Source organism: Oreochromis niloticus, linkage group LG3 (assembly GCF_001858045.2).
Source record: "Oreochromis niloticus isolate F11D_XX linkage group LG3, O_niloticus_UMD_NMBU, whole genome shotgun sequence".
Lineage (NCBI taxonomy): Eukaryota > Metazoa > Chordata > Actinopteri > Cichliformes > Cichlidae > Oreochromis > Oreochromis niloticus.
In genome coordinates, this window is record NC_031967.2 from 4,841,935 (window position 1) to 4,869,695 (window position 27,761).

A 27,761-nucleotide genomic window follows, 5' to 3' on the forward strand; every position below is an offset into this window, starting at 1 on the left:
CATTAGCCTGGCTAAGCCAACAAGGTAAACTACTGTAGGGTGCTCGCTGCAAATCTGAATTCACCGATATATTAAATTTGAGGATCTCTCCCTTGCTGTGGTGTTTGGGTCCCTATGAGAGTTTAATGGGCTCTCCTGTGAGCTGGTTTGACTTCAAGAACCACACAGAGCCTCCACACATTTCTTCCCTGTATTATTTATTGAAAACCCAGCAGTTGTCATTAATACCTGTTGTGTCTGTACAGGCAGGGGGGTAAGGAGATGTGGTAAACTAAATTAGCAGTCATTCTGTTCTCAAAAAAGGAGAAGAAAAAAGACACAGACAAAACAAAAACAAAACAAAAAAGCACTCCGATATGCTACAGAATGACCCCCTTGTACTGTTTTCTTATTTCTCTTAACACTTTGTTTTACAAATGTTACACAGATGCAGGGGGGCAGGGGGGGGGGGGGGGGGGGGGGGGAGGGGGGTGCACGGAGGAAGAAGGGTGACAGCAGTTCAGGGGATGAAAAATAAAGATGCAAATGAAAGTCTGATTTGGGTGTGTCTTTTAAAAGAGTTGCACTGATCTGCTCCTCTTCTGCCAAGTGTTGCCTTTACTTATTCTGTGTGGTGAAACACACGAAACGGTAGTTGACGTCTCTGTGTCTCTGCTTCATCGTTTCTTTGGAGGTTGGGCTGTGCGGGGAGGAGTGACGGGTCGACCGGAGTTCATCCCTCCGTACTGGTACTTGGCCTTCTTTTCAGACGGCTTCAGGATCTACAACATGCAAACAAAGCAGCATTAGCTTTAACGATCCTGCAGTGAGGTGACGGCGCCAACCACGACACTATAGGATTTTTAGATCGTCCCAAATGAACGATGATCGACGTGAAAAACTATGAACCTCCGTCACACAAGCAGTCAAGGGCCAAAGTTGAAAAACATGAAAATATAGCGTATAAGGCAAAAACAGAGTTTGTATAATTCTAAAAAGTCAACTGAACTGAAAGTCAAAATTTGTATGAACATCTTTATTGTTCAGCACAGCCTGAACTCTTAGATGAGCTTCTTGTAATTTCTTTAGTTTTCAGGAAAAGTTCTCCAGGCTCCTTTAAGGACATCCTGCCATGTGCTTTGTCCGATTTCCTCAGTATTAAGGACACAATTCATAACATGTCAAATATCCATGTTTTTGGGCAAGGGGCCTCTAGGAATGAGCTTGTTGGTGCAAAAATAATATTTTACAACTGAAATATTTTTCATAGATTCAACTAAAATAAACAAGAGCAACTTTTGTGTTTTTGGCAGTTAGTGACAACGTGCCTACAGGTGAAAGTAGTCTGTTTGAATGATTCAAAGGTTAGTGTTAAAATGGCTCAACAGACAAACCTTCCTCTGAAGATGGTCAGATATAAGAACCGGACTGAAAATCAGAACAAAAGAACTAAATTTTAAAAAACTAAACTCTGAAAGCCTGGAGAACTATCACTCACAAACACTTTGTTAATAACTAACAAGAAAGCATGACTTCTTAGAAACAAAATATACAGAAATGAGTGGCGACTCCACACTTTTGCACAGCTATGTATACTGCAATTATATTCCAATTAGCTCCTCGGTAGGTTGCTGTGGATGTGTTTAATTCTGCAGATAATGTCATTTATTCAGTCATACGGTGCAAAGCAGGAAACAATCAATGAAATTGCTTTGAATCATTTAGCACCATAGTGTGATCTCAACTTTTGCCTCTGTTCACTGGCTGTGTTTAACTATCACTTCTAATAGAATTATTGATTACTCATTAAACAGTGATGAAAAGCACAGAATGGATGGATGAGAAGACATTTTGATTTTTACCCTGGTTCCTAACGGGGTTTCTCAGATGTAACCACAGATTATATCCATGTTTGGCATTCAGCATTATGTCATCATACCTGAAAGGAGCACATCAGGGTTTCATCCACGCTCATCATGCCACCAGCGTTGTCGAACTCTCCACAGTAGTTGGGAGCTGAGAAGAGCGTCACAAGCTGCCGCTTGGCAAAGAACTCATAACCATCTTCTACCACCTGGGGGTGCCAGACACACAGATACCTGAAGGTGAACAACTGGCACTGCCCTCATACAAACACTCAGCATAATCATCATCAGATTTAAAGTAGTACTTCATACAGATATTGAAAGCTGAGGCACATGTTGCTAATGGATACACATTTCCAGAAGTTTTCTGGATCGAGCATTTGTTTTCTGTGTGTTTTAATGAATTTATACAGAGTCGATGTGCATGTTACCTGGTGGGCTCTACAGATGAGATCCAGATCATGGCGATTGAGGAACTTGCTGACCACATCAGCTCCAAAGGTAAAGGAGACGCCGCGGTCGTTCTCTCCCCAGCCCTGGACGTCCTTGTCCGGGTCAGACCAGAGCAGGTCGCACAGCAGGCCTAGAGAGGAGAATTCACAATGTGAAACATCTCAGCTGCCACACATTCATCTTCATTCTGAATCCAGCCTCTCTTAGACCACAGAAGATCAACTTTTTGTCACATTTATAGTCCGAATGTCTCATCCAGACACACAAAGTCACCCTGAAAGACCATAAGAGGATCTGAGAGACAGCCGCTGCCAGGGTCTGAACACTGGTTGCCTTAAAAGGACATGAGGCAGCAGCTTTAATGAGGAGGGGGGCAAAGGCACAGAAAGAAGCTTCGCTTGCCTTGGCTCACCACCACCGAGACTCAGCCTCATGCGTTCTGAAAAACTCTGAACCCAAGTCCAGCTAAAGAGTTACTGAAACGAGAGCAGCAGCACAGAGAGCATGAGGTGATGATGATAAATGAATGCCAGCAGATCTGATCAGACCTGACATTAAGACCAGAGAATATTCACAGACATTAACTGGATTACAGGGACCTGACTCAGTACTGCGTTTATCAGCAGTGGCAGAATCTCTTCTGAGAATTACAGCGGCAGAAAAGTGAGGGCTAAGAGCAAGCAGTCATCTCCTGAGGGTTATTTGTGAAACTTGATGAAGGTCTGACCTTTAGGAAGACTGCTTCTTCAACAGGCTGTGACTGCAGTTTTTTTTCAAGTCAAGTCAAGTCAAGTCAAGTTGGCTTTATTGTCACTTCAGCCATATACAGTTTGTACACAGTGAGGCGAAACAGCGTTCCTCCAGGGCCAAGGTGCTACATGCAACATAAATTTACAACATAAATTAACAGAAAATCACTAAGTTTGTACAGAAATGATGATTATGTGTTTTCTGGTAGGTACACATTTGAAAATAAAAATATATAAATAAATAGTCTCCAGTGTAAGTGTTGGGGTGGATTTCCTGCATTTAGTTATGCTTTTCTCTATAAATAGAGTGGGAATCCTTTTATTTAAGTGAATGAAAACAAAAGCCCAAACAAGGCCAGAGCTGAAATCTCAGTGTTTACTGGAAAACACTACCAAGTCTAAACATTTCCCTCATTCATTCTTCCTCCTGAAGCAACACAGCTTTTTGTGTTATTGGCTCCAAACATCCAGTGAGTCTGACATCAGCCTGCTTTTGTGTAAAAGTAGAATGGGAATCAAAGCCTTCAGTTTTCAGGCCTATCTTCTATGGAACCAGCTTTCAGTTTGGATTTGGGAGACAGACACCATCTCCCCTTTTAAGATTAGTAAAAAGGAACGTTTTAAGCCTAATGCACATAGTTAGGGCTAGATCAGGTGACCCTGAATCCTCCCTTAGTAACGCTGCAATAGGCATAGGCTGCCGGGGGATTCCCGTGATACATTGAGTATTTCCTTTCCAGTCACCTTTCTCACTCAACATGTGTTAATAGACCTCTCTGCATTGAGTCACACTTGTTATTAATCTCTGTCTCTCTTCCACAGCATGTCTTTCATCCCGTCTTCCTTCTCTCACCCCAACCGGTCGCAGCAGATGGCCCCGCCCCTCTCTGAGCCTGTTTCTGCCAGAGGTTTCTTCCTGTTAAAAAGGAGTTTTTCCTTCCCACTGTCGCCAAAGTGCTTGCTCATGGGGGGGTCATATGATTGTTGGGTTTTCTCTGAATGTATTATTGTAGGGTCTACTTTATAATAGAGATGGCACGATACCACTTTTTTATGTCCGATACCATAAATTTGGATATCTGCCGATATCGATATGAATCCGATATAGTGTGTTTTTTAATCAATAAAACTGTTTTTTTAATATCTTGCTGCATTTTAAATAAGCTCATACTCAAGTTTAAATAAACAACAACACTAAAGTTATTCTGTTATACCTGTATGTGAAAAAATACACTGGACCCAAAATATTTCATAGTTCAGTCATAGTTCATCAATCTAATAAACTTAAACCTACACCATCCTTCCTATTCTGGTATTTTAAAGAGTACTAAGCAGAAATATTAAGCAACCTAACTAATAGGGTTGCAAACTCCCAGCAAAGAAAAATAGGGAAACACCCCCCACCCTCCACCTCATGATGCTTAATCGACGTAATCAACTTTAATTTGATGCAGTGTGGAGGGGGAAAAAAAAAAAACAAAAAAAAACGCACAGGAATAAATTATTTTTTCTAGAGTAATTAAATAAATTCAACATCTTTCTTCTACAGAATTGCAGACTGCACAGATGGTATCTTCCCAAAGGAAAAAGTACTATAGCTTACTAGGGTATATTAGACTTAACAGTTACTATATACAGTAATGGACTTCTATACATTTTACATCAGATTAAAACTTTGGGTGTAAGATTCAGATAATTATTTATTAAAAGCTAGATATTTTAAATGAGAATAAGAAAGAAAAGTATGTCTTTGTGCCCCCTTTTCCCTGTTAATGCCCTATCGGCCCCCCTGGCTAAACTTTGCTAGATCCGCCCCTGCACAGTTACCAGCCGTCAGCTACGTAGAAAAGGATCCTGGTCTAGAAAGTAATATTAAATACATTCTAACAACAGCTTATCAAGCTTAAATGTGCTGCTGTTGTTCAGCCGCTGGTTTCCTCTTTCTGGTGCAAAGTGGGCCAAAAACAAAGAAGAGAGACGGACTCACGACAGAAAAGCCGATCAGCTGATCATAAAGCAGTTTCATGATTGAAGTAGCAGCAGAAAGGGGAGGGAGAGAGAGAGAAGAGGCAGTCGCTCCATATATCGGTTGTTAACGTGGGAGCTTAAGAGAGCTTAATGTGGGAATGCTTTACAAACATTCAGAGATGAACTTACACACTTGCTTTACTTCTCTGGGATAACTTCCTCAGAGATGAAATGCTGGTTTGATAGCGAGGCTACAAATACACACAGCCGCTCTATCACGTGATGCATACTGCTCCGGCGTGCTACGATTATGAGCCGAGTTACGGCGTGTCGCAAGTTTTCTGAGGTGCTTTTTTGATATTTAATGGCTCGGATTACATTTTTTATTTCTCTCCGATATCCGATCCAGTAATTTAGGTCAGTATCGGACCGATACCGATACGTAATATCGGATCGGTCCATCTCTACTTTATAATATAAAGCGCCTTGAGGTGACTGTTATTGTGATTTGGCGCTGTATAAATAAAATTGAATTGAATCCTTGTCATTTTAAGTTGCATGTACACCTGTCCCTTTCACACTGGGTAAAAGTAATCATCCTGTATAGAGGATTATTAGTTCCTCTGACAAAAGAGAGAAGAAGAGAAAAAAAAAAAAAATGGCCTGCTGTGTGTGTGTGTGTGTGTGTGTGTGTGTGTGTGTGTGTGTGTGTGTGTGTGTGTGTGTGTGTGTGAGTGAGAGAGTGTGAGTGACCTGACCTACCTGTGTCTGGCACGTCTGTGGGTCTCATGATGCGCCTGATCTGCTCCATAGACTGCAGGTCAGGAGAGAGGCCTGTGGGCGACAAACACCCTCGGGTAAATCTCTTCAATCTCTACTTCTGCGAGGATGGCGGTATTAACTCATATCAGCGCAGCCATAAACTTGTTTTGACCCATTTACTTCACATCAGATTAGTAAACCAGAAATACCAGAAATCACGAGAGCCGTGGACTTTATCTTTCATTTTTGGTAAGTGATGTGAGAAGGGCTCAGTGCTTAGTGTTGACCCACGGTCTTCACAAAGCCCCAAGGACCAAATAAGAGGGCCACACTAAAGAGTTGTTACAATGATAAAACATGACAAAACATTATACAGAAGCCAGTCTATAAGGGCAGGCTTTTAAATGTCAAATGGGGGACATATTGTGATGATCTAAATGTAAGAGGAAGTTTGTCCCCGCTGCATCATTTTACCATACATACAATGACCTACAAAAATAAGCTGTTCACAACTAGTGGTTTAACTGCTGGAGTATTTCTAACTGTACTAAACAAGACTGGATTGCAGTTTTGTCTTATTTCAGCTGCAAGGCATTTACAGCCACCAGCTCTTAAAGGGAATGATGCAGGAATGCAGGGAATCTAGTTGCTTGTGTTTCCTTTGACTGAACGAAGCATAAACAAGCAATCAGCATAAGCCTTGTTCTGGGTTACCTGACCAAGTGGCAAAAGATAAAACAAAAGACATCAGGTCCAAGTACTCAGCCCTGTGGGACCCTGCATGTAATGAGGGTTGTTCATGGAGTAGGATTGTCCACAGTGACACCAATGCAAAGACTGACTCTTTGAGTGTCTTTCCACATCTATATGCTCAGCCTTCCATTACCCCCAAAAGCTTCCTACTAACTGCTTTCTAAAGTATTTTTCAAAGTAGCAATAACCTGGAGACTAAACAGTAGTTACAGTGTTTCAATATGAATACCTCCATGACAGCAGAAGATCTTCTCATCCACGATGGCGGCGATGGGCAGGCAGTTGAAGCAGTCGGTGAAAGTTTTCCACAGCTTGATGTTAAATCGGCGTTTACCTGCAACATCAACACAACAGTGTCAGCACGACCATATAAGGCTTTTTCAAAGGCTTTTCAGCTCCGCCTCCAGTTTAATAGATTTAAGACAGTCCTCTTTACAATGGAAGACACAGATGATTTAGATTTTTATTGGTTTACAAGTGCCCTTCAACCAAGAGCAGTGCTTGCAAGCCAGCAGATCTGCTTGCAGCAACAACATTTTTCCATCTCCACGCTGAGTAATCCCTTCTTTCCTCATATGCATTTGGGTAAAAGAACTACTGTGCTTGAGGAAGTCTGAGGTATGAGTGTACACTTTACACAAAATCTGTAACAAAAACTACCTTTACGACGGAGGCTAATATGTAGACAGCTTTGGTAACTTACTGACTTACTTACAGAAATAATGACAATTGAATGCCATTTTTTAAACCTCCTTAAATCCCGCTGCTCTCTCCATCAAATGACTGAGTGAACTGGTTCGTCTGCCACTGTGCTGCACAGCATAACAAGGACTACCATCTCTAGCTGCCTTCCAAAACTGAGACCAAGGGAGTCCATCCGTGGGATGAGAGACTCACTGGAGAGACATCCGACTCTATTAAAACTGTCATCTGTCACAAAATACTCGGTTATTGTGGCATTTGCATGGAAACACTTTCTTTCACAAAAGCATGCAAGACCAGTTCAAGTGGCAGGAAGTGGCCTCAGGACCCCTTTAAAGAATAAATAAATAATAATAAAATAAAATGCAGTTAAAAGGGGAATTGTTAGGACCTCTATTTACGAGTTACTTTCACTCATTTAATTTTACATTTCTATTTTATAGTGAAACAATTCAAATATCTAGAAATAAAAAAGGGGGGGGGGGGGGGGGGGGGAATAAGATTGGGAACAAGAACTATCAAATTACCATTTTTGCCTGCTTGCTTCCTGATCACCGCTTTTGTTTCACTCACACATGTGAGTGTGTGTTAAATCACGCACAATGGAACGGCAGCCACCACAAAGAACTTCAGAGGAACTAAAAAGTGTAAAGAGCAGGATGCTCACACTCATCATAGAAGCCGTAAATACGGTTGATGGAGGCACACTCGTGGTTGCCCCTGAGCAGGAAGAAGTTCTCGGGGTATTTGATCTTGTATGCCAGCAGCAGGCAGATAGTCTCCAGAGACTGCTTCCCTCTGTCCACGTAGTCTCCTAGAAACAGATAGTTAGCCTCTGGAGGAAAGCCGCCATACTCGAAGAGCCTCAGCAGGTCTGTGTACTGTCCGTGGATGTCACCTGGGGTGGGGAGCAGAGAGGAACACTTTGATAGAGAAGGCAAAGTGGAACGTTCTCCAGTAATAATAAGCATCTTTATATCTGATGTTTGTTTATTTGCAATAGGCACCACACACTATACTATCTGTCCCTTTCCTGTTCTTGATAGATAGTACTGACCACAGATTTTGAGAGGAGCCTCCAGCTCCAGAAGGATTGGTTGACTGAGGAAGATCTCCCGGGACTTGATGCAGAGGCCGCGGACCTCCGCCTCCGTCATCTGGACAATCTTCCCTGGACGACATCCTCGCACTGGGGAAGGGAGAGCAAAAGCTGAGTGAGCTTAAACTAAACTTCGACACCAAGCTTTCTGATGATGTGAAAGTCAGCTTTCAGGAGTAAACTTTCCCGGGGAGAATGAACTATTCCCCTGAATTTTTCTCAGGGTTATGATTGTCACATGACTTTTTGAATTAACTTCAAACTAAATATGGGAGGACCGTGTTTAGTCAGCAGGAGGACGACAGAATTAGCCTGTGTGGATATTGTTGATGTAAGTGTTTGTGGATACACTTCCTGTTGTGTAACAGAAAGGAGAAGGAAGGAGAAGGGGGAAGTGGGGGGTGGGGGGGGGGGGGGGGTCAAGAGTGCCCTGAGAAGCCCTGAGAGTTCGTGAAATGGGCAGATGTACACATAACTGTTATAAAAGCCAGCAGGTCAATATTACATATTTTAGAACACTACACTGTTACACAATGATACATTTACTCTTACCATACTGTTTTAAGATTACAGGAAATAATGTGTACACACACACACACACACACACACACACACACACACACACACACACACACACACACACACACACACACACACACACACACACACACACACACACACACACACACCTAAATTAAAGAGTAGAAATGTACAGAAAATTCATTTCCACATTTTGCTGCCATCCTACATTCTCCTACAAAAAGATCAACAGTTACTACACAAATTTATTCTTTTTGCTTAGTAACAATAAGGACCAGAGCTGAGTAAGCCTGCTGCTGTCAGATGACACCGCAGCAACATGAAAGAAATCCAAGCCGGTGTAAAACACTAGTCCATGAGTGGATCCCGGGGATGTGGTCAGAAGGATGCAGCAATAGCACAGCCAGAGAGGCTTGTTTTTGAGTATCAAAGGTGGCGTGTGTGTCAGACTCCTGCAGGTGAATCCCTGTGATCCTGAAGGAGAAGCAGCAGCAGCAGCAGCATGTGTGCAAATGTGCTGCATGACCCTGCTATTTCTGCCTGGAGATCTTAGGCGTGGACTATAAACACTCTTGCACCGCAGCCAAACACATCCTGTGATCACACACGCCCCACCTGAAGGTCTATTTTTATGACTGCCCAAAAGGTGAACATTTTTCTAGTAAACAAACAAACAAAAAAGCCATACCATGCAAAGACTGTACGTGGTTTAAATACTAAACACATTCTCTGCCACTGATCCTTCCATAAGCACATACACAAGCAAGATGTGTTTGTGTGTCTAGTGTTGAGTGATTTCACACCTCTGCCTCCCAGCTCGGTCAGAGAGGCCTGATATAGGATGCGCACACACGCGCACGCACACGCACGCGCACACACGCGCGCACGCACGCACACAAGAGAGGATAACCCTTCATTATAGGGTTAAGCTGAGGCGGAGCAGGAAACACACACACACACACACACACACACACACACACACATTGATTCCCATCTCCAACAGACACAAAGAAAGACAGTGCGATCCAGTGACCTTGACTTCAGATTGTACCATTAGAAGCTTGTGGGGAGGTATCCCAGCATCCTTTGGTCCATCACTTATGCACTGCAGCTTCACCAGTCAAGAGAAGGAAAGAGCAGGATGTGGCACCCACATCTGATTACCGTGGCAACCCAGAAAGACCAATTTCCAGCGGGAGAGGTGTTGGCGAGTGGACCAGCAGCTGCATCTCACAGGGAAAAGGAGCCGATTCGCAGATTAAGTGTCACCTCCACCAGCCCATGCCCTGCATACTAACACTGCTGCATCCGACAGCCGTGACGGAGACCCAACAACAGGCCTGCCCGCATCCGCATAGTTTGTGATTCTGTTCAATTACTCAGCTCAAAACAAATTACTCATGAGGTTTACACACACAGAAGAGGTTTACAACATTTGAAAATATGTTAAAAGTCAGAATGCATCCTAATTGTTCAGCTCACACTCAGGTTCTAAAGTGAGTTAACTAGCGCCAGTGATGCATGCAGATGTAATTTACTGCACAAAAATTCTGTCCAACCTATTACTTTACACGTGTAACAGGTGTGGCAGCGACAGGTAGTGAGTGATGTGCTTCATTCTTTTGCATAAATATTCATGGGGAATATAAAGAGCAAACCACGTGAGAATATGACAGCTGACACATTGTGGATATTCTTTAAAATCAGCACAGTTTGTAACTCAGTATCAAAGTTTGCCTTCTAAATGTCTTCTTCATAACCATCGCACATTTCACTTGATTTTACCCTCCATGATTAACTTACACATCATTAGGGGCTTTGCATTTTTGTAGAAAAACCATCAGATGTCAGTTATGTCTTTGCTGACATCACATGGCATGATGGGAAGCATAGGAAGTGTTTTGCAGCATTTGTTTTACCCATGCAAAGAACTAAACTTAAGCATTTCAGCCTTTCACCAAAATCTAAAATAATATACCAAAATAGGTAACAAGCAGAGAGAAGGGATCTATGGCATAACAAAAGTAACCCAGTGAATGATCTCCCCCACCCCCTCTGGCAAGAAGACAAGAAAATTTATAGTTAAAAGCTAAACCTATAACATTACTTGGGGAAACTCAGGGCATACAGAAAGAGGTGCTCAAATACTTCAGTTAATCTTGAGTTTAGGCTTATATTTTAGCTTTTTTTTTTTTTTTTTTTTTTTTTTTTTTTTTATCTGCCTGAGAAAAATGCTACTTTACTACTCCTCATCTTTTCCCCTGAAAATTCAGTTGTTGCTAACCTGCTAGCCACGGTCCTTCACGATGACATTAGATCCAAATGAATACACAGTGTTAAGGAGTAGTGACTTGGTCTCAAACTGCTGTTTGGTTTCACTCACACCACAGCCCCAACCATTCACTGGCTTTTCAACATGTCCGTGCTCAGAAATGGTAAAAGTCATGTTCAAGAAACCTCTAGTTCATTTTTCCTAATTTGGTCAGGTCAGGTCCATGTGCTTGAGCCACCACAGTGGGGTTTGGTCACACCCTCTTAAAACTGTATGCCAGAGGAGTTCATGCAATCAACTGCCTGCTCTCAAAATCTATTCACCAATTTGCCTCTTCCTTCCCCTTTATCCATTTATCTTCATCTTTATTATCTTTATTTTTCAAGTTGCATTCCTGGCTGTGGCTGAATCTCTCGGTCACCCTCCTCCGCCTTAGCAGTGAACTGTGCTGACGTCAGAGGACAGCTCTGCCTCATACCCCTCCCTGAGTGCATACCAGACAGCTCACAGGCATTTTTAAACCTTAACATCTCAGCCTACACAGATCCCTACTGCAGCCTGAGAAACGTGCAGCCAGGGAATCTGCACGTTCCACCAAAGCCCAAAGAACTTTTCCAGTACCAAGTGAAGGGAGCCAGTTTTGGATGAAAAAGGGTCTGTGAAACTAAATTCAGCAAGACAGCTCACTAGAAAAGTAAATCATGATAGTTCAGCTAATGTGACACTCTGGACTTAAGGCTTATTGTCAATAGATAAGTTTTTAAAAGTAGAGAAGCAAAAATTGCCTGTGAAATGTCTCCGAATTTGTCCAGAGTGCTGTATTCAGGTCTTATTTAGTCCAACCAGCAGCAGTCCAAAACTATTTGGCTCTCAGGAATATTATTCGAAAGCTACTCTGGATCACTGTACTTAAAACTGCAATATGGCATTGGCTATGGGAGAGGGCACTCCCCCAGTGTTCCTTCCACAGGGTGGCCTAACATGCCTGAAATATACATTTACTAATTAAAAAAAAAACAAAAAAACAGACAGGTTAGCCATACTTCAATTCCAGTGGCTATACTAGAGACATTATTAGAAGGATTGTATTTATGCAAGCAGCAGAGCACAGATCCACAATTAAACTTGTTAACATTGTGCAATGATTTACCCAACCCTTCGTGAACATAACTGGAGACCAGTCACCTGAAACAGTATTGACATTTGCTTGTTTTTACCTTTTTAAACATGTTATCATTTTGATTTCTTCTAACCAGTATAAGCTTTTGCTTAAAAAGTAATTAGTGGAATAGCAGTTATTTAAATTTTACTTTAAACTATAAAGTTGTCATTCACAGCAACATGGCAACAAGAGACCATAGAAAATAAAATGTTAAAGATTATTAGCGAGTGAGTCTAAGAAAGTTTTGTTAACTTGAAGGCGAGCGACTGAACTGACTATCAGCGAGAGGTGAGGATGCTGGTGATTCACATATTCAAAGAGTAGTAAATAGAGGACAGGGTTACCCAGGCAACCAGACCCTGGACGGACCACTTCAGCTTCAAAGAGATGTGTGATGAGCACATCACTCCCTGTGTGGACATAACATTAGAAACAACCTAACGTTCTTTGGTTGTCATATTTCTAGGTACAAAATAGGAGGTTTTTTTGTTTGTTTGTTTTGTTTTTGTTTGTTTGTTTTTTTAAAAAAAACAGAACTCTTCGTGCCCAGCATTTTGTGACCGTGATTCATTAAATATTTCAGAGGATACTAAGTAAAACCCATCCCTCTATTGAGCTGCATAATAAAGCACACTAGAGAGGTGTTGCCACATAAAGTAACAACGTGACAGGGTGTGTGAGTACACAGTCAAACTATGATAGAGTGAAATGAGAAAACACCTTACATAGTAAGGCCAGGCTTGCCTGATCAGTTTTGCAAACACATCAAGGCCAGAGCTATCTGCAGAGTCAACAATTGTAATCTTTGTGGACTGTGTTGCCCAAATTGATGGTAGTCTAATATTAACCACTGACAAAAGTGAACATCTTCATATCTGAAAAAAAGAAAAAAAAGAAATAGCACTGTTTTTGAATCTATAAAGGCAAAAGTGGTAGTTCTCGAAAGGAAGGGGTTTGGTTGAGAGTGATTTCCTTTGCTTCGCTGGTTGTAAATGACTTGCCAAGTGTCAAAGAGGTCAACTATTTTTCCATTCATTTAAGAGAGGGCTTACTTGAACAAAGAGCCAAAGAGAGCGAGTGAAAGATAAGTTAGTTACAGACAGATTCTCCTTCTGGAAGGCATTGCCATATATGGCCGCTGCTGTATGAAGGAAGTAGTCAGTCAGGACAGAGGGAGTGCTTGAAGGCTCTGCTGCATGTGATGGGAATAGAAACAGACTAATGAAGCGCAGGCCAGAGCTCGCACTCAGGGCCACAACAATATAATGGCTGTCAGCTGCACTGGAAAAGCGCTGCGTAGGATACATCAGCGAGAAACACACGCAGATGTCAGCGCAAACCATAAGCGTGACTACTCCAAGTCAGCAAATTCTACTTATTTTTCCATGAGATCTACATTTGTAATCCTTAATGCAGGTTGAGTATAGGACTATATATAGCCCAGTGTTATACCTGCTACTTGATTATTTTGTTTTTCCTATGTGCTTTTGCCTGGGTCTGAAAGGATTGTTTGGAGTGGTCGTGTTGTTTCACTGAATCAATGTTTTTGAATCAGTGCTGAGTCACCGATTAGCTGACCAATTAATTTATTTAAATTTTTTTGGAAAGTAACTTGTTCAATACTCCCTGTCAACTGAAACTGTTCCAAGTTCATCACAGCGGAGTTTCCCGAGAACAATCTGGCACAGGCATCAGTGAACTTGGCCTCAGTTTACCCGAAGTTGCACTGAGTGTACAGTACAAGTTGTGACAATTCTCATCTTGACTCAAACAGTATCTTACAAATTGTGCACTTTGTAGTGAAATGTAAATATACTCAGTTATATAATGTCTGTGAAAAAAATGTCATCAACTTGCTCCAGCAATGCCACACGTTTACGTTTCCTAGTACGTGCAACAATGAGATAAGCCCAAGCATATCTGATGTAGTAATGACAAAGGTAGCTATTTAAACAACCTCCAACAAAGCACATAACTTTGCAAAATATGCAAGACAATCGTTCCAGGTAAATGTGGAAACGATACACTTGTTTCACTACTTGAGACAAACACGCTGTCAAATGCAGCCTGGCTATAAAGGAAAGATACCAGCAGCTGGAGATGTGTGCCCCAAATGTAAACAACTGACTCTACAGAGGATTGCTGGAACACTTTCATTCCATAAGACAGTAAGAGCAAACAGATGGAATTACTGATGTGGTTGCATGGTGGAAAATAGAGCGGTTTAGTTATTTTAGTTTTAAACTAAAACGTTAAGCAGTTATTTTATACTTCCAAGGGTAGGCCACTTGAGTTCTTACGCTTGACTAGCTATGTCACCACTATAATGCTACTGCTGCTGGCACCTGGTTTTCACACTTCAAATTAGAAAACATGTCGTGATGGTAGCTCACCGGAAATGAACCATGGAAACTGCCCTTCATTTAATTACACTTACAAATGCTGTTGCCTGCGAGTTGTGGTCGCCATTAAAACGTTCGGTAATTTAAAAAAACAAAACACAAACAAACAAACAAACAAACAAACAAAAACAAAACACACACACACACACACACACTTTTTGTAAACATATCATCATAAAATATAAAGTCTATATTGCCCACAGCTACATGGCACTAAGGAACTTTAACAGCACATTTGCAGTACCTGGACCTAGCATATTAGTCACAGCACACGCCACTAGTATTGCTGCTCTAGTGGGATATAACTTGACTCTGATGTCTTATTAGACACTTTCACACAACTCAACACAGGGAGCTCTTTTGAGGTTTCTCAAGTTTCTCTCTGAATGGTGTCTGGTTTCTGAGGGGCTCTTAAGATTGCAGTGTTAGCATGAGCCAATTTATCCCAATAGATCATGCATATGGGCCGAGCGGGTGAGCCGACAAAGCCAGCAGAAGCTATAAGACAGGTAGGTTTCACGATAGTAGTTTTTTTTAAAAAAAAAAAAAAAAAAAAAAAAAAAAAAATTCCCCCTCATATGTTTAGGTTCTGGGTCTTCTACACTGGTTAGTTTAATTATTATCTCTATCATTATTAATATTATCTTTAAACCCATTGTCTCAGGTGTTTTTGGTTTTGTTAAGTCTGCAAATGCAAAGAATGCCTGACTTTGTAGTACACTACTCAAAACACTGGACGGTCCTTTTGGAAAGTTTCTGTGCTGGAGCTGGCACATGACTATTTCAAATTCAATAGGCAGCATGCATCTCAATATCAATTACATCTTGAAACCCCGAACTTGAAAAACATAAACAAGCTTTTCAACTCAATGGTCTAATAGCACACTCTGACATTTAATTTCACCACCCTCTCTCTCTTGCAAGATATCAGCTGTCAAATGAAGGCATTAAAAAAAAAATTACCCATGACACATCAGCATTATGGCTTAGAAATGTAGTGCAAAGCTAAAACTGAAGGTGACTGCAAAGTCTGTGTTCTGTAAGTATGCCCACGTGTCACAATTCACACTGTCAGTTCATTAGTGCCACTTTCTGGCAACTTCAACTTGAACAGAATTTCTCTCTCCTTTCCAAGGAAAGGATTCAAAAGTTCTACTGGGTCAAGCAGAGTATGAATTTAAAGCAAGTGTGACTGTGCATGTTTTTAGTCACTGCAGCACCCCACAGCACCAAAAAAACATGCCGTGTCAGACCTTTTTTAGCCTTCCTCTTCCATTCACTCCAACTGGGCACGAGGCCAGCAGCTCTCAACTGCTCCTCCATCTCACTCTCTCCCACACGGAAGAGATGGAAAACAGTGACCCCTTAGTGAACGAGAAACACAAAGTAACTCTGGCAAGAGGAGCGGGAGCCACTCTTAACTCAGAAATCCGACTGCGATGGCATTTCTGGGCAAGCTTTAGATTTTCAGAGGACGTTTTGTTCGTCTCTAAGTGCCACAGTGAATGGCAGTCTTTGTGGGGCAAAAGAAAGGACGAAATTGAGAGGAGAGACTGGGGGAGATATAAAAGGAGACACAGCTATAGACAGAGAGAGTGGGAGAGATGGAGAGGAGTAGAGAAACGGGAGAAAAATGTAGGCTGACACTGAAGCTTGAGACCCTGCAAACGAGGGACTGAATAGAAGGGAGGGTTTATAGCTAGGCAGCTGAAAAGCCTGGGTGAGCTCTCTGTGCCATGTTTGGTGCCAGGGGGTGAACGCTCCCCGCCACACAGGCTCCACCATTGTTGTTTCCATAACAGAGTGCCACGCCAGCACCCTGAACACCACGCAACACAGCAGCAGTCCTCTACATCTGACACAAACAAGCAGGATGACAGTGAGGAAACAAATGTACATTATGAATAGCTGTAAAATAAAAATTTAATCCAGTAAAATAAAAATAAAAAAAAGTTACTTTAAATGGCTGCCAAAGTGCTTCAGTTTCACTTCATACGGCGATGAGCTTTCCTCACACGGACACCCAGATGCTAATTAAATAATAAAACCGAAATACATTACTGGTCAAGCCTATATAAGTTTTGAAAGTGGGAACACCAGAAACTCCTTGTAAAAACAATTTAGAAACAAATATATACATGCTGACTGCATGACATTGCTAATTACAGCAAAACACATGAGTCCGGTTTCACACTGGCTCGAGAAATCCTAATGACCAAGTTGGAGATAGCAGGTCTCACGACAGTGGTTTTCAGTTTTTGCTTCCTGCTTCAGGCTCTTTCACACGTCATGACTCTTTTCAACATAAAATGATCCCTATGAGTGTCGCCTACTACAATCAGAGATGTTATCAGATGATGCTGGTCGTAAAAATCTATAAAGAAAATTTAAAAAATAACAGCAAAATGGAACATTGTTGCAAATAAGAAAAGAGATCAATACCACAGAAATTTGTTATTTTGGGGATTTAGTTCACAGAGGAGTAACATAGAAGTACTCAACAGCCATGTGACATTTTGCATATAGTACAGGTATTTGCACAACAGAAAAGTATTTGCGCAAGGGGTAACATAATTGCGCGAGCATGCCCGTCTTCTTTACTCACTGCATTTATCAGACACATCTTTACCCAAGTGGAAAGCAACTGTTAGGCTGCTGTTGGCATTTCCAGTATGTCTTTCAGAAGATGTCTGAGTTAATGCTGAATGACTCACATTAGCAACCACTGCGATGCTTTGCTTGGCCATTGTTATGCTGTGATTCGTCACGTGTTTTCAGGAACTTGAATAAGTTATATATTGCTTTGTGGCAACTTTACAGAACTCGCTGAATTTGTTCCTTATCACTACTTGCTCTAAATCCAAAGCATTTCCAAGTAGCAGATGATGATCCACTTCCAGGAGTAAGCCTTTGTTCTTTGCAGTGCCAGACATTTGATTTTTGTATGGCTAGTTGGTTATCTATAGCATATCGTTCTGGTCAGGTCTATCCAGGAAACTTCACATTGCTCAGTGCAGGGAACAGGTGTGACTGGCATATGCAAGCATCTCAGACATTGCAGAATAGCCATTTATTCATTTATCTGTTAATTCCAGTAATCAGTGATGACTATGACTTATATCCAAAAAGTCTTCTTTAATATGACTTCTGAAGCTATTTCTTTTAAAATAAATTACGGCTAAAATCCATATTGCGGAATAATTTGAAGCATGTCCGGTAACGATATATATTGCGATATATTCTTTTCTTCTGTATACCGTATTTTCTGCACTATAAAGCGCACTTAAAATCCTTTAATTTTCTCAAAACTCGACAGTACACCTTATAATCCCGTGCGCCCTATGTATGAATTCTGGTTGTGCTTACTGACCTCAAACCGATTTTATGTGGTACACAGCGCTCAAAAATCTGTCAAAAAATGTTTTAGTACAACTTTGGTAAGCTACGGAGCCACACCGCTTGATGGATTGTCGGAGCATTATGGCTACCGTAGTCAGGGGCTTCACGGAGTAATCTGGGTCCAAAACTCCGTCCGCTTCTGATCCCAAAGTCAAATGAACACTGCGGCATCACTGAGAGTTAAAAACTGTCTAAATTCTTTCATCTTTAATAAAATGATCACATTTGCTGCTTTACCAGGTGTAACAATTAAGTTTAATATCCAAGTATCCATGAAAACAGAATTTATTTAATTTAACAGGGTTAGAAGTTAGCTCGCTAGTTTCCACCTAAACATAGCATGTTCTGACTGAGATTTTTCTGAGAAAATTAAAACGTACAGCTCTGCTATCACTTCCAACATAAATGAAAACAGAAAACTAAATAGCAGTGACTTTTGTAGGGTACTGAAGTTGGACTAGCTGGTATATAATGATGTACTACATGATCGCTAGTGACACAGCTATGTTAGCATAACATAAACACAGTGAAGCTGGAGGATGAATGCTAACTTTTTTTTCACTTGATAAAAGTTAACGTGAGTGTTCCTGATGGTTAGGGACAAATGCAATCGCATGGCAGGATGCTGTAAACAAACCAAACTTCAGTCAGGAGAACAACTGAGATAATCCATCCACAATACAAAGTTAATCAATAATATACTGCAACAACATGGGAATAGAGGAGCTGCGAGACAATTCAACATTAGGAAGTGGAAGAAGCACAGTTTTTGGCTTTCCTCATATTCCAAAACGTGCTTTGTCTCGTCGCTATTACTGTCGCCCGGCATAACTTCCAAATGATATGCTTAACATCCGACTGCTTAAACCCAAACAAGGTGCATGTGACTAACGTTGCACCGGTCTTATTTATGAGCACCTCCTCCTCCCCACATGTAAGCACCATGTTTGCAGCCGCTGTGATGCTTTCGACCAAAACAGGTGCAGCTTGATGATACCATCAACATGCGCTATCGCGGTAGAGCGGTATAGTCAAAATCTCTACCGTTGGTCAAATTCATATCGTTTCTACCGTATACCGCTTTTACCGCCCACCCCTAAAACAAATAGCTTCATATAGGCTATTGTATACTCATATTAAATGTCTAGAAAGTATTAAAAAAAAAAAAAAAAAAAAAATAGTATGTAGGACTAAATGGTGGCTCCCTGGTAAAGGAGTGACTCAAGTTCAGGAAACATGGACCTCTAAACACAAACATGCCTTTTAGGAGATTTTATGTTCCCAAATTTGACAACAACTTGGCTGCTGTTTTTGCCCATAAACCAAGATGACCAAAAAGAAGAAGAAGGGGAAGAAGAAGAAAAAAAAAAAAAAAAAAAAAAAATTCCATCCTACCTCCCCTCGCCCTTACTGGCTGATCCACGGGGCTGTGGCATTGATTGTGCCACATAAAGCCTACGGGCCACCTGTGCTGGCAGCCCAGACAGAGGGCTTGTTGTCACTAAAGGCCAGCCAGTGTGGGCTTAACATGGGTATGCTGGAAAAGCTGGGGCCTGTAATCGCTGCTTTACTTGATTGCAGCACAGAGACACAGTACAGCAATGGTAAAAAACTAATGAGGAGAAAGAGGAGGAGGGGCAGGTGCAGAGAACTCAACAAACAAACAAGAAAACACAAGGCTTGGCCAGTAAACTGTGCACAGGAATGTAGGGAAGCAAAACTGCAGCTTATATAAAGCATACTACTGCTTGTTACTGTGTTAATGCAAATGTAAGATTTGTGTAAAGTCTTTAACAATCCAAGGTCAATTCAGATGTGATCTAACTAACCGCAATGATTTTGCTGTGAAATCTGACACGAGCTGCTGTGGATCATACAAAAACAGACGGCTGATTGATTTCAAACAGATGACGGTGTCATGCAATCCTGTGTAATGTGGCTGCATTGCTATTGATCTTTTCACCTCACAATAATACCACATTAGCACCCTTTGAATAGACACATAACTGATAAAAAAACCCCAAAAAGTATGGTTTAAATATCAGGAACACAATACATTAGGCAGCTGTGGGTACCTTTGCAGTGTTAGTAATCAGCAGTGCTTAAAAAAAAAAAAAAAAAAAAATATGCAGGCTCTGATGCAACACAACAAGCTTGATCCTGCATGACCACACTACTGTGGCTTAATACAAACATTCAAACTTGGATACCACTGTTTCTTACTTGCAAAACAATGACAGACAGGACTCATGTTCTCAGAGAGGAGTGCAAGCTATGATGCATAACATTACCACTGTCAGACACACAGACTTCCAAATGGCATTTTAATACAGACAAATAGCTTTAGTAAGTAAGCTACACGCCATTGTGCTGCTTACCTTTCTACTCTGACTCAGAAGACTGGTCACAGGTCAGTAAATCACAAGTCATTGTTGTACACAGTGACAAATGAAACCTGAGAGGCTTGAAACCTGCATGCTTAAGCCACTGAGGAGGATTCAGTGATGTAAGTCATGCTGTCAGTCGATCAGGTTTAGCCTGTCAGCTAGAAACTCCTGTCAACCCCTCCACCAAACCACTCTTGAAGCACAGCTTCAATGTGTCTGTCTTTAGACACACCAACACATTTGCAGATACATTTATGCATACTGAAAAACTACTAAAACTAAATAAATGATGAGCCTGAACACAGAACACAGGAGATAGAGACTCCTAGTTCAGAGTTTTCTTCTTCTTTCTTTTTTTTCTTCAAGCTGCTCGATGAGTTTGAGGACAATTATGCAGTTTGGGTTAAAACATGACAAACTGGGAGTGACACTGGTCTTACCTTTGTCACAAAACATGCATCACAGGTCCAACCCTAACAGGCATGTTGTAGGACTCTCTAAGAAAACAATGACTGAGTAAGAGGCAGCAGGTGAAACTCCATCTATGGCAAGGAGCTGACTGGTCAGTACTGAACGATTGTCATATTATCAATCAGGTGTTAGTCAATGTAATGCTGCATTTTACAGTAAAGCAGGCCTACTGATAACAACTGGATATCTACCTGCAGCACCAAACATTAGGTAGACACAATAAATGGTTGTTCAGTCACGTGTGCGTTAATTCAAGTGGCATGCTGCAGTAATTTGATTTACAGCAGATCAGTCAGGATTTGATACTCAACAACATTCTGTGTTCCTCTACACATCCAGCAGCTCAGCTCTTAGAACAGGGGTGGGCAATCTCAGTCCACGGGGGCCGGTGTCCCTGCAGGTTTTAGATGTGTTCTCGAACCAACACAGCTGATTTAAATGGCTAAAATAGCTCCTCAACATGTCCTGCAGTTCTCCAGAGGCCTGGTAACAAACTAATCATGTGATTCAGGTGTGTTGACCCAAGGTGAGATCTAAAACCTGCAGGGACACTGGCCCTCGTGGACTGAGATTGCCCACCCCTGTCTTAGAGGTTTAACTGCTGTATGGACGCCCCTCAAGTCCCCACCCAGTCTCCAACAGTGACCAAACATTTCACCCTTGCGTGCGGGCATAGAAATCCTCCTGCCATTGCCCCGGCTTAGACTTGCCATGTCATTTCCTGAGAAAAACATACTTGAAACACACCCTTGGAATGGACTAGGCAGACATATATAGATTTTCCTGGTCTTACTAACCGCTCAAATGTGCTTATCACCCATCATTTCCCTCAGATTACTACTATCAAGCTGAAAATGTGTTGCTGATTACTTGCAAGGTTATTGGGTCTGCTTGTTTTTCAAAATGAACTGCCTGTGAAAGTGAACTGCACAGCTTAGGGGCACGTCCTTCCACAATAACTGACACACTTTGACATTATAACAGCTGGCTGTGGAAAGGAACCCATTTATGACTGTAGTTTCAAGGGATTATGGCACGGAAAGTAAATATCTTTGATATCTTAAATACATGAAAAGGGAAAACAAATAAAGGGTACTGAGATATTTATATAGAATACAAGCGTTTTATTGTCACTGCATGTGTAAAAATAATGTCATCTCTCTTGCATGAAAGAAAGTTGGATTCCACACATGTCCAATAAATGAAAAAAGCAATACGTAATATTATGACAAGGAAAATTAGAAGACTTTTTCAAGAGTTAGAGCAGCAACAAAGGCCACCTTATTGCCATTTTACCCTTTCCCCTGTATGTTTGTGTCACCCAGGGGGTAGGTTAATTTCTACCAGGGACAGCTGTGCCTGTTGACATTTAATAGGAGATCAGCGAACTCTCCATATGTGCGTCTGTGTGCATGACTATGTGGCTCTCTGCCTGCCACCAGCCCTCACAGAAAAAGTGAACCATCAAACTTTTAAAGTGCTTAAGGAACTCCCTTCCTATACTGAGAAAAAGATCTAATTTTATTCACACAGGAAAGAAAAAGAAGAAACGACTCCCTGGCATCAAGGTGATTCTGAGCTTCTTCGTATGAATATCGGGAGAAAAAAAACCAAAACCAAAAACCCCACAGACGGGTCACTTGCTAAATTTTGAAAGGAAAGCGGCCTGTAGATATAACCTGGGTAAGTAAACTAAAGATGACGATTATTAAGATTTCCACAGGAAGGAAAAGCCTGTGTGAGTTTTTTGTGCTTTTGAAAGGTCACTTTTTAAAATAAAATGTGACCCTTTGAAGACAAACTGATCCATAAGGGACATTCTGAGTGCTTAGGCTTGTATTTCTGCCCAGGCTTGGCCTAAATCTGTCTTAGTGTTTGAATCAAACTACTGTGCTTTTTGGGACATTTTTTTTTTTTCCTAAATGGAAAATACTAGCCGGTGAGAACTTTCCACACTAAAAACAAATTATAAATACCACACTTGTTTTTGGAAGAAACAGATTTTAAAGTCCCACTTCAACATTAGCATAAATTATACTTATATACTTGTCACTGCTGTAATTACGTGTGGCCTGCTACAAAGCACTTGAACGTTTGCTTGTAGTAAAGCAAAAAATATGATTGATATCAAGGACAGAAAAGTGAATGCTCGCATGAATCTGAATACACATTTTCTTCTTCTTTAAAGGTGCTTAACCATTACTTAACCAAGTGTTTGGTCATTTTTATGAAAGCCAATTACTTAAAATTCACTATGTAAAGGTTTTCTTTACAATCCATAACAGAAAATCGAATACCTTTTACAGTTTTTCCCACAGAACTAAACGGGATTTACGATGAGAGCAGGTTGATGCATATGATTGTGTCTATATATCTAAATAATAGGAATACACAACGTTTGTGACCATTATTCATATTCAGCTGTCTACCCAGTTAGGACATCATACAGCAGACAATTCGACTATCCAGATCAACAGTAAGCGACAGTATTCCTCATTCTGCTCTGTGGTGTTCAGCATAACAGCATATAAACCACACCTCCACCTGCCACAGATTCTGGAGAAGCTCACAGAGGACTTCCAGAATAGACGAAGGCTACTGTTGCTAGATGCAGTCCACAGTGGTGGTGTTGAGTCTGTCCAATCACAGGACGAAAGACTCTCTGGGGAAGCAGCTCAGTGACATTGAGGGTTGCTGCAAAGATCACATCAGCCTGCTGGTGCAGAAACTGCTTAGCAGCAACTGCAGTCTCAGAATTATAGCAACTGGATTGGCCATGGATAAGAAAATAAAGACTGGCTTTGAAATTTAAAAAAAAAAAAAAAAAAAAAAAAAAAAAAAATTGCTAAAAGGAGTCCCAAATTATTCTTAGACAGGCATTAGTATACAAAAGTAACCTACAGAAGTAAATTCATTTCTGGGAAACACCATTTTGGAGTAAACAAGTAATTTAAATGCAGGAACATTGGGTTTACTTGGAGCCCTATTTTAATAAGATTTAAAACCTTTTGTTTTAAAAAAGCCCACAGAAACAATGTCAGATAATCTGATTACAAAAACATCACACCATCCAAACTGAAATGAGTATGCTCAACAAAATCTAGACATTGCAGCAATACTGGGAGACATTTCAAATGCACCCAGCCCATCTATTACTAATCACCGAGTATTTGTGACCCATCACCAGATAACTGGTTTCGTATACATCCAGTTTTGGTTATGAGTCAGAACTAAAAGCCTTCAGTACAGCTTATGATGCCCCTCTGATAATATGGTCACACCAACAAAAAAGCCAGACATTTTCAAATGGTTGCAGATGAAAAGTGAATGAAAGGAGATGGATAGTTGGATACATTGAGGGCTAACATCTGGAAGCTTTTAGGGCCAGATCCCTCCAATTTCCTGCAATGAAGTTAACTTCTAAACATGAAGCCAGCATACTATAGTCAATTCTTGCAGGCACAGTACTGTTACACTCTACAGATCACGCACAAAGAGAAAACAAGCACCATTATGTCACTGCTCCTGTCAGTCCAGATGATTAAGTTATACTGACATGCACTGCACATCTACATTGGGTTCAATCATTAGCAGAAGTTGCTTTCCATGAGATGATCTGGCATGAATGCTTGTTCACCACTGACTCAGAGAGATATAATCTCTCTGCTTATAATCTGTTTTCAAGAAATTATCATCTACATCGACTCCTCTGTCTGTCAGAATCCCTCATTTAGCACTGCTAAGAAAATCATCCCCTGCTGCTAGCCAACACATAACAATGGAGTAGGGGCAAAAACACTTTTACACAACAGCTCAGCAGCCCACATGCATATAAGCTACCACAGAATACAGAATTAACAAGTGTCTCTCTGGATAAAGTTGAACCACAGCTAGTATCGAAAAGATTCTTATTAAATATAGTACTGCTGACAAAATGTGTGTTCTTTATGATCAAAAGGCCAGCTGAACAAACTATATGCACTCGTTCATGGAATAAGAAAACACACGGAGTAGTAGAGCTAAAAGTTTGGTTTAGGTTTTGAACTCCTACAAGTATGTTTTAATGGGAATACTACTGAAGCCTGTGGCTTGTGTAAACATCGCCATTTAGCAATATGCGCCAGAAAACAACACAGAGCTGCAGTCTTCAGCTCAGAAACCCTTAAGCCAAATCCCATTTAAATATTTTGAATTTTTCTTAGAAGTAAAGACAAACCCAATTTTTAGAAATCAGAGGCAAGATTTTACTTCCTCGTGGATCAGGCAGCTGTTGGAACACTTTCGGCTACACTCAATCGTCAATCTAAACTTTATTTTTAAGGAAATGTCAACTTTTGCTGAGCATTTGCCCCTGAAGCTATCGCCCTCCACAGCGTATTTTGAACAGAGCTTTTGTAAAGGACCAGAGACTATAATAGGTTGAAAGACAGTAGAAACAACTTGCCAAGTATTTTATTTGGTGCATTCCAAAGAAATGCACCAAATAAAATTGATGCTGTGACATTAGTAAGACAGCACTTAATTACTATAATATTAGCTAGTTAGACTAAGATGGATAGTAAGATAGGTCTGACATTCTCTTCCATACTGGAGCCATCGAAGCACAAACAGCCCACTAGCAATAACTTTCTTACCACTCAATCACCCAAACCTTCAAAATGCAGTGTACAAAAAAGCTCGATCATAGCTGTATCCACATCAATTACAAATTAATCTAAAAAGAGCCGTGAAGGAAAGACGGCTGCTGAATAAAAAGGTGTGCCTGTTGTTAACGACAGTGAGGACCAGTCCTGCTCACTCCAGAACCGGGCAACGCTAACACGTAAAGCGGGCCTTTCTTGTCAAAAATGAAACCTAAATAAGTATTAGGGGCTAACACTGGGCAAAACAAGAATACATAAATAAAAGTTGGTTGTGAACTCACCCTCTAAAAGCCTGGAAATCAGCGAGTCGACGTCCAACTCCCCCTCCGCCATTTCTGTAACGAACAGCTCTGCCCGCCGCAGTCTGAAGCAGGCAGAGCAGACACCGCCTCAACGAACAGAAACCGCCTCCCTTTCGCGGCCTCCCATTTAGGGCAATTACGCCTCATTCAACTACGCCTCGGATATTTTAGTTTCTAGAGAAGAAAGGAGAACAGTGGACAGTTTTTTTTAATTTGAAAACATAGTAATCATATTCATAAGTTTCACGTACTTTTTTTCCTCCTCATTTTCTAATTCAAGCCTCAAATTCAGCTAATGCTATATAAAGTATGGCTCAACCATAAACATCGTGATATAAGGGTACAAAAATGTATTTGTATTAGAAAATAAGGGTAACCAAACAAACAGATGCTCAATTACATATTCACTGCATTTTCTTGCTTTTTACCTGTGATTTTCGATTGCGTTGAATGCGTCAGCTTATCCAGGGCTTCTTACAGCAACAATCATAATAATAACGATGCAAAAATTACCATTAGATATACTCTATTTATAATGAAACATCGTTTACCCTAAGAAAATCTGGATAAGTTTTCATTTTCACCACATTCTATCAAAGGACAGGTGTCCTAAAGGCCCTGATTTATTCACCTCGAGCGCCCCCTTCTGGTCAGGATATGTCAACACTTTAAGAGTAATGGTTTTGATATATAAATATTGTTTACTGATTCTGAGAGCAAAATTAGTCCTTTATTCACGTTACTTTGTCTTCAACTGGACTAAAACAACATGGTGAAATAATCGTTGATTAAAAAAAGAAAGAAAAAAAGAGTTTGAAGCCCTATCACTATTATCACACTGTATTAAGTAGACACTGATTTCTAGTGCAACCAGCAGACCAGAAACTTGTAACGTAAGACCGTGTGTGAAGGACAGGCCAGAAAAACACAGCAGCTGGTAAACTTGAGATCTGTATGTTGTGTCTGTTTACAGAGAGAAGAGGCCGAGAACCGACAGACAGGAAAAAAAGTGAGTTGGATCTTAATCTTAAGGCTCTTCCAGGTTATGACTCAAGCCAAGAGTTATGTTATTGCCTCTCCCACTCACTTATTTTTCAGTTTCTTTCAAGTGCGTCACTGGGTATTTCCGCACTGTTTTGAGTGGGTGGTGGCAAGTTGCACTGCAGAGAGAAGGCAGAGGTCTGCAACTGGATCAAGCTAGCCACAGCGCCGGAAACGACGCAATTTTCCCTCTTCAAAATAAGAGCATGTAGTTTCTTATGAGCAATTGCTTGTCCCTTGCAAAGAGACCAAAGTCTTAAAATAAGTAACGCACAATTGGCATACACTACTCCTATTACACCACAGTTCTGCTATACTAATGTGATTATAGTAATTATTATTATGGCACAACAAAAGCGTGAAAACCATGAAAACAAACTATTGATAATTTTGGACTTGGTAAAGGCAGTAATGTATGCTTTAAAAATAAAAAATAAACCAAGCTATTGTTCTCTTCACAGCTATTTCCGTTATCTTGGAAATTACCCCCCGAAAAAAAAAATCTGCCATGTTTTGATTTTGTGAGTTCACTACAAATTTGATTCATTTATTTAACATTTAGTGATAAAGCTAATAGCTGCCTACGTAGTAAATAAAAGGTGTTATCCAATTTCAGATTCTGCATTTCTAATAAACGTGGCACAAAAACAATGCCTACTATGTGAGAAAAAGACATCGCAATGAAGAGAACAAAGCACGTACTGTGCAGTTGCTGCAACTTGGCGACAGGTGTGTTGCACAAAAAATAAACAGAAAGTTGCAACACATCGCTCCCCAAATAGATGTTACTTACCGGAAACCCCGTGAGCATG

At 40.9% G+C, this 27,761-nt stretch overlaps 1 protein-coding gene and 1 long non-coding RNA gene across 3 annotated transcripts; one reads left to right on the plus strand and one right to left on the minus strand.

Moving 5' to 3' along the window:
* Nucleotides 1–176: 176 nt before the first annotated feature.
* On the minus strand, nucleotides 177–26,047 carry LOC109196021 (serine/threonine-protein phosphatase PP1-beta catalytic subunit). Of its 2 annotated transcripts, none has more exons than XM_019349117.2 (8): nucleotides 25,888–26,047; nucleotides 8,289–8,420; nucleotides 7,899–8,129; nucleotides 6,759–6,863; nucleotides 5,777–5,848; nucleotides 2,276–2,427; nucleotides 1,919–2,053; nucleotides 177–761 (listed from the first exon to the last, which is right to left on the minus strand). In XM_019349117.2, exons 1-8 carry the CDS (start codon nucleotides 25,937–25,939, stop codon nucleotides 657–659), a joined length of 984 nt encoding a protein of 327 aa, XP_019204662.1. In that variant the 5' UTR covers nucleotides 25,940–26,047; the 3' UTR covers nucleotides 177–656. The 2 variants fall into 2 exon arrangements, with proteins under 2 accessions (XP_019204662.1, XP_019204664.1); XM_019349119.2 differs by lacking the exon at nucleotides 25,888–26,047 and adding an exon at nucleotides 21,274–21,313.
* LOC112846222 (uncharacterized) lies at nucleotides 21,560–27,714 on the plus strand. Its single transcript, XR_003219090.1, has 3 exons — nucleotides 21,560–22,646; nucleotides 26,882–26,917; nucleotides 27,007–27,714. It is a non-coding gene; the product is annotated as an uncharacterized LOC112846222 (long non-coding RNA).
* Nucleotides 27,715–27,761: the final 47 nt, after the last annotated feature.